We start from the raw sequence: 6,983 nt of genomic DNA on the forward strand, positions 1-6,983 counted from the left end.
TATTAATCAGATATGAACCTGTTAATGATGATGATTTGAAAGCAACTCTGTCCTCCGATTGAATGCTTGTGGGAATGTGTTCGAAAACCCTGATTTTACCTAAAACAGGTCCTATGTGGCACTTGGCTACTATCGTTGAGAGACATACATGAATCTTTTTTTAATGTTTACTCATTTTTCAGAGACAAAGAGAGAATGTGAGCAATGGAGGGGCAGACACACACACACACACACACACACACACACACACACACACACACAGAATCCCAATCAGGCTCCAGGCTCTGTGCTGTTGGCACAAGATCCGATGTGGGACTCGAACTCACAGACTGCAAGATAATGACCTGAGCCGAAGTCGGATGATTAACTGACTGAGCCACCCAGACGCCTCTTGAGACATACGTGAATATTAAGATATAAGCCCTAACAGGACACTTGAACATGATGTCAAGTAGATGCAAACATTCATGATCATGTTGGGCATAGTATCCCTGGAGAAGATCAATGTCTTCCATGAAAATCTGATAAGACGTCTGCCTCATTTTTTTGAGAGTGCACATTGTGTCTGTGGAACAGGGTATTACCTCTGTTAGATCATAAATAGTCATCTGCTTACACGTCCTCTGATAATTTAAGGTGTCTCCCTAACAAAGGGTTATCATTGTCATGCTTCAAAATGAACGGGTGGTAAAGTCTCCATAAATCATCCCAAGTGACACAGAATCAGATTGTCCTGCCCTCTCTAGACATGAAAGATGCATCAGCCAGATACTCGATGATTAGTGAGGAGAGCAAAGTCTTGCAGAACACAAGAGTTTCATTCCTTTCTGATGTGGACCATACTTTGCACCACACAAAACACACAAGCACAAACCCAACTATGCCTTTCCGACGTCAAGTCGTTGCCTGTCAATACACACTTTCAGGGAAGCCTTAACACGCACGTCATTTCTGCAGTGAGCAACACCCTCAGAATAACCGTGTATGGGAAATAACCAGACCGATTGTCAGAAAACTAATTGTTCTGCTTTGGAGCAAAACTACATTGTTGCTCGATGGAGACTCTTGAATTCCAGAGCAGGAGGGAAATGTAGAAATGACAAGGTGAAATCAACAATCACAGAGGATCAGCCGAATGCAACCTCGGCTGAAATGTGGACACCCAGGCGCCCCCCGTACCCACTAGTCTTGATGTCAGCCCCCTCCACGTGGGCTCTCCAGAGGCACTGAACAGATTGCTCTGTAACACACGGGGTTAAATCCCAAGCTCGTCGGATTGCAGATGTAGCAAATAAATTGCCCAGCTCACCCTGAATGTCAATGAAATGGGCAGTGTTCATTTTCAGGCATGCGTGTCCCAAATATCGTGTGGGAAGCTCACATGGGGAAAAGTAAGGGTTGCTTGTCCGGAATCCAAATCTAACCGGAGCGTCTGGTGTCAGCTGAGCAAATCTGTAGACAGTGAGCTATGGCTCTGAGAGCAGATCCATTTGAACAATTCACAGATAACCAGTGTGAGACTGGTTAAAACGCAACACCTGACCTCACCCGGAGGAAGTACACAGAGCCATCCTGCTAGTAATGGCTCAGGTCACTTTACACCACTCATAGACAACAACCACTGAGAAAAATAATCTCTTGGGGGCCTGCGTGGCTCAGTCGGTTAAGCATCCGACTCTTGATCTCAGCTCACATCTTGATCTCAGGGTCGTGAGTTCAAGGTCCATGCCCAGCGTGGAGCCTGCTTGAAAATAAGTCTCAACAAACTGATGGGACAGAATTTTTTTCTGTTTTTGAAAAGGGCCAATGTGTGTGTGTAAGGGTGTGTCTGTGTGTCCGTATATCTGGGTGTGAGTGTACATGTGTGTGCATAGGTGTTTGTGCATGGATGTGTTTTTGTGGCTGTGCCTCTGTGTGTGTGTGTGTACGTGTGTGTGCATGTGTGTGCGTACACCCCTGGAATGGCCAGCTGATGAGCAGGGCAGCGGACGCAGCCCCACTAAAATCCAGGCAGGGCTGTGTCTTTGACTTAAGGTCTCCACAAATACCACACTCTGGTGTTGTGAGTTCTGCACAATGAACATAAGAACCTCAAGAAGAAAAGGATGGGATCTTGCTGTTCTTTATAGAAGAAATCTTCAGCCTGGAAAACCCACAGTCAATGGAACAACCGATGGAAACCAAAAGACTCAGGGATCTACACCAAAGTGATGCCTTGCAGCGTCATGGCCAAGTGCATGGAGTGAGGCAGAGGCAGGGGTGCGTCCCCAGGCCCGGCTGGTTAGGATAGGACAGAGTGCGGGTGCGGAGCCGCCGGACATTGGACTCTCACGGCAAAAAGGAAACAGAAAGTATCATTTGGTGCCACAGCGGGTGGAAGACACAGTGAAGGATTTGGATGGTGAACGGGACACATGTGCATCCTACGGGGAGCGGCGTGTGAGGTGGGACACGGGGAGAGTCACACAGTCACCCGGCATCCAAACCCCTCGGGGAAGAGCCCTACAGGGTCCTCACTTTCCGGGAACCGACCCCTCTCCACGGCTCCCACAAGACGGACCCGACCCGCTCCAACCCACCCCAAAGACCCAGCAACCTTCCCCGTTGCCCCACACCCGGTAATAACCAGCAAAGAGGACGTGACCCGACCTTAGATACCAGGAAAGAAACTTGACCCCGGAAAAGACTCCATGATCCAAAACACAGACGTCCCTCTAAAAATTCAGAATACGCCGCAACACAGAATTTCTGCCCAAAGCAGAGAAGCCGTGCTCAAAACCACTCACGGAAGTCATCAGCGGACCTTTGGGACTGGAAACGGGTAGGGGGCGCCACGCAGAAGGAGCGACGACACTTCGCGATGAGAAATCGGTCCTGCATCAAAGCCGGCAACGGTCGTCACATGATGGAAACCCACAGGATGTGGGATGGATATCATGATAGGCCAGTGGGAAGAGCGAAGCGTGCAGGCGGACAAACGTTTAAAGACGGACAATGTCCGTGGTGAAAGGGATTCCAGAAAGGCACGAAGAAACACACACACACACACACACGCACACACACACACACACACACACGTGCGATAATCCAAGAGAGACCAGAAGACTGCCTTCATGAGTCCCAACGACAGATTCAAACCCATATTGCCTCAGAATCCAATAAAATGTTGGGCAGGGACACTCCCTGGCCATTCATGTGTTTGTTTTCAGCTTAAAGTGCAAAGGATAAACCCAGTACTATCGACGTGGGGAGAGATAAACAAAGGAGGTGCCCATTTAATGGAAATACGTGCCGTCCTTACTCAGCAGTGGATGCGGAACTCTGGGGCTCACAGACGTCTGTGTGGACGCCGTCCAAGTTTCCTCCAGCTCCTGCAACAAAGAACCAGAAACTTGGCGGCTGACAACAACAGACGTTCGTTCTGTCCCCGTTCTGGAGATCAGGAGTCCGAAATCCAGGTGGGGCAGGGCTGGTTCCTCCCACAGCCTCCGGGGACAGGGTGTCCCCGCTTCTGAGGGCCGCGGGCGATCCTGGGCGTCCCTCGACGTGCCCCAACTCTGCCTCCGTGTCTACACAGCCTTCTCCCCGTGTGTGTGTGTGTGTCTGAATTTCTCCCTTTTTATAGGGGCACCAGGCATATGGCGGTCATGCCGCAGTTGGCTTCAGGGTGACCTCGACTTAACACGGCCGATGATACCTACGCCAAGCCTATTCCCAAACCAGGTCACATTCTTATCCGAGGTCCTGGGGACTCAGGGCTTCAGCGTGTGATTTGGGCAGGAGGGGGGCCATTCAACCCACAGCATATGCTCAACCGTCAAGCTCCACACAGACAGACACACACACACACACACACACACACACACCCTGGATCACCCTCCTGTCCACCCCCAGGCTCTGCCTGCCCCCCTGTCTTTCTCTCACTGGCACATCACACTCACCGCCACCTGGCGAACCCTAGGCTGGGGAGCTGCTTCCAGTGACCACCGGCGCCTCGTTCGAACGTCAGGTGGGTCACTGTCAGGCTTTGCCACCCGCCTTCCGCATTCACAGTGCCCGGGAAACCCCTCATTAGCCAAACCCAGGTTCCCAGCTCGTCCCTTCAAGCAGAACCGTAAAACCAGGTCCATTTATGCCTTGATTCACCTGAGTTGCCTGTGTATTTACAAGAAAGCAAAGTCCTATTAAAATGTTGTTCTTTTGAGCAAAGAAGGGTAGACAGCAGGCATCGCCAGACCTCATGCGGTCCCGAGGGCTGTAGCGACAGGAGCTCGGGAAGCGCTTTTTGAGGACAGACCCCGCCCCTGGGAAGTCCTCGGATCCCTTCTACAGCGTTGGGGGAAACAGAGCTGGCCGGCTGTTTACTGTCGTTTCCTCTCGAATTTCATTTCTTCCGATACAGATGCATTTGCAGGTTATGGTTTGCTCCATACGCCGTTACGGTATTTCAAGGCATTTTTTAAAATGTTTCTGTATTTTTGAGAGAGAGAAGAGAGAGAATGAGCCAGGGGGAAGGGCAGAGAGAGAGGGAGACACTATGAATTCATGACCTGACTGTAACCTGGAAGCTCAGCTGATGGAGCCCCCAGGCGCCCCTCAATGGACTTTTTTTTTTAATTTATATTTTTATTTATTATTGAGACAGAAAGTAACAGAGCATGAGTGGGGAGGGTCAGAGAGAGAGGGAGACACAGAATCTGAAGCAGCTCCAGGCTCCGAGCTGTCAGCACAGAGCCCGACGCGGGGCTCAAACCCACCAACCGTGAGATCATGACCTGAGTCGAAATCAGATGCTTAAACGACTGAGCCACCCAGGCGCCCCTGGACTTTTACTTTACATACACGAGAGTAATGTTGTGTAGCCCGCATGGTGTCCCTGTTGCGGCCACATTTCCATGTCACCACACCCATGTCCCTCTGGCACAACAGAACTTGGAACACAAAGTGCATGTTCCGTGAAAAGTGCCCATCGCTCAGCGTGGGAATCACACCCAGGAGAGCCGGCGGCTGTGGTGACGGAACGTCGCATCTCCGATAACCTCGTGCGGGAATGAATACGCCCAGCGTTTTAACCTACATACCGTGAGGCGGGAAGGAGTGTGTACCCAGAGCCTCTTTTCTTTCCTCTTTCCACACGTTCATAGTTTGTTTTCTTGCTCAGACCGGACGGCTGCCTGCTACGACAGGAGCACACACAATCAGGCCAGGACCACGGAGGCGCCTACGAATGCTATACAACCTCACCGCTCCCTCGCAGCCTGACCCGGGGCTTCTCCACGGCCCCAGAAACACGACGTGTCCAGATTCCTGTCCAGCTGGTGCTGATAGCCTTCCATCTGCTCAAAGCCATTGTGGGTTCAAGACACTGCTGTCAGAGGCTCTGAGTCCTGAGGGCTTTCTAGAATTTCCTGGAAGAAGATTCTGCATGTAAACCACGGGGAGGGGTGTGAAGTTACATGTGCGATTTCTCTGCTTGGGCTGCGGCGGGTTCCCTGATAGTTCCCGGGATGAATCAACACCTCGTGGAATCCCATCAGACCGCTGTGCGTGTGGGTCATAGGCAGCCACACTGTGACAACGTCATGTGGTTCAAACCAACAGGCTCGTCCCTGCCCCTGTGCACCGAGAAGCGAGTCTTGCAGTTGGGGAAAGACAGTCACTGGGAAATTCTGGAAGGTAACATCCATGCTGACCCATCTCTACCTGTGCAGGCAGGTGCCAATGTGCAATTATGGTGCCTCACTGCTATGCAGAGATGGCACCGAGCTTCACATGTGGCTGGGATGGGAGCTTGTTCTCTGTAGATCCACCAAAATATTAAATTACAGAGAGGATGTAGGGCGTGTAACGGGGTGATTATGAAAACCTTGGTCCCTTGGGCTCAAAGATCGCACAACTATGAAGTGCAGGGGGCGGGGGAAGCGTGTCAGTTCTGGGAAAGCAAGCAGAGAATAAATAGAAATCTCAGTACCCGGTGGGCAGATTTCGCCAGGCTGCCATTCCATTCTCCTTCCTGCGTCTTTCTTATTTATGTTTACGACGACAGACGCCAAGTGGGCGTCGTGCCCCTCAACGGTAGACGATTCAAATGCCACAAGATATTTGCTCGTTTTCTAAATTTGCCAGTGATCATCGAAGCACGTCGCACAGGGGCCCCTGGCTCTTGCACCACATAGTGGTGACGAAGTTGCATCCACATAATATATTATAAACATCGGACGCACAAGATGGGTACCACTAGCACAGCATGGATCACACCCTGACTCAAGGGTGCTGTTAGATTCAGACTTATTCTTGCCGAGAAATACTTAACCAGAGAGAAGACGGAAAGCATTCCCAGGGACTAGAAGGGAGTGAGAGGTTGTAAAAGGGCCATCGACCGCGAGCACGGGCGTTGCAGAGCACGGAAGGCAGGCAGGGGCCGCCATCGGTGGCCCAGGAGGGTTTTTCTTCTCTTAATTGAGAAAGCCAGAATGCCTGCACCCAGGGCATAAGTACTCACATGCGTAAAGCTTAGGACGTGCGTCAGAGATGGTCTCACAGGTAAGATAATATCACCGTGTCCACAGCTCGTTGGCAGCGCCCAAATTAAGAGCTCACCGTCACTTCTGGAAACGCTCAGCGTCCGTGTCGATGTCTTTCTGCGTCCGGCTGGCCAACAAATACATTTCCGTGCTCCTCAGCTGACAGCTCAGAAGTTCTCCTTAAAAACCTCGTAAATGGGGCTCAAAGAACCCACACACCCACGCCTGGGATTTAACTCATAGCTCATCTACTCATCGTGAGCGTCAGGGACTCCCTCTGGACCACGCGGCCCCACACCGTTTCTGGGAAAGCAAGTTCCTGCAAGTTGCCTCATTCCCGGGGCAAGGATTTGCACAGTTTCCAGCAAGCGCTCATTCACTAGGGCAGCTTGCCTGCAAGCCTTTCCCACAGACCATTAGCCTTTCTTTTTTTTCTTTTTAAATCAACAATCAATTTTA

At 51.1% G+C, this 6,983-nt stretch overlaps 1 protein-coding gene across 1 annotated transcript in view; it reads right to left on the reverse strand.

Moving 5' to 3' along the window:
• Nucleotides 1–4,950, reverse strand: part of ARSF (arylsulfatase F) — a 28,547-nt gene extending 23,597 nt beyond the window's left edge. The window contains exons 1-2 of the mRNA XM_039245283.1: nt 4,843–4,950; nt 4,238–4,326 (exon numbers count right to left, since the gene is read on the reverse strand). Of these exons, the coding sequence (XP_039101214.1) occupies nt 4,238–4,326; nt 4,843–4,950 (197 nt within the window). The remainder of the gene's footprint in view (nt 1–4,237; nt 4,327–4,842) is intronic.
• Nucleotides 4,951–6,983: the final 2,033 nt, after the last annotated feature.

Source organism: Hyaena hyaena, unplaced genomic scaffold, assembly GCF_003009895.1.
Source record: "Hyaena hyaena isolate Hyena2069 unplaced genomic scaffold, ASM300989v1 scaffold_259, whole genome shotgun sequence".
NCBI classification, from domain to species: Eukaryota; Metazoa; Chordata; class Mammalia; order Carnivora; family Hyaenidae; genus Hyaena; species Hyaena hyaena.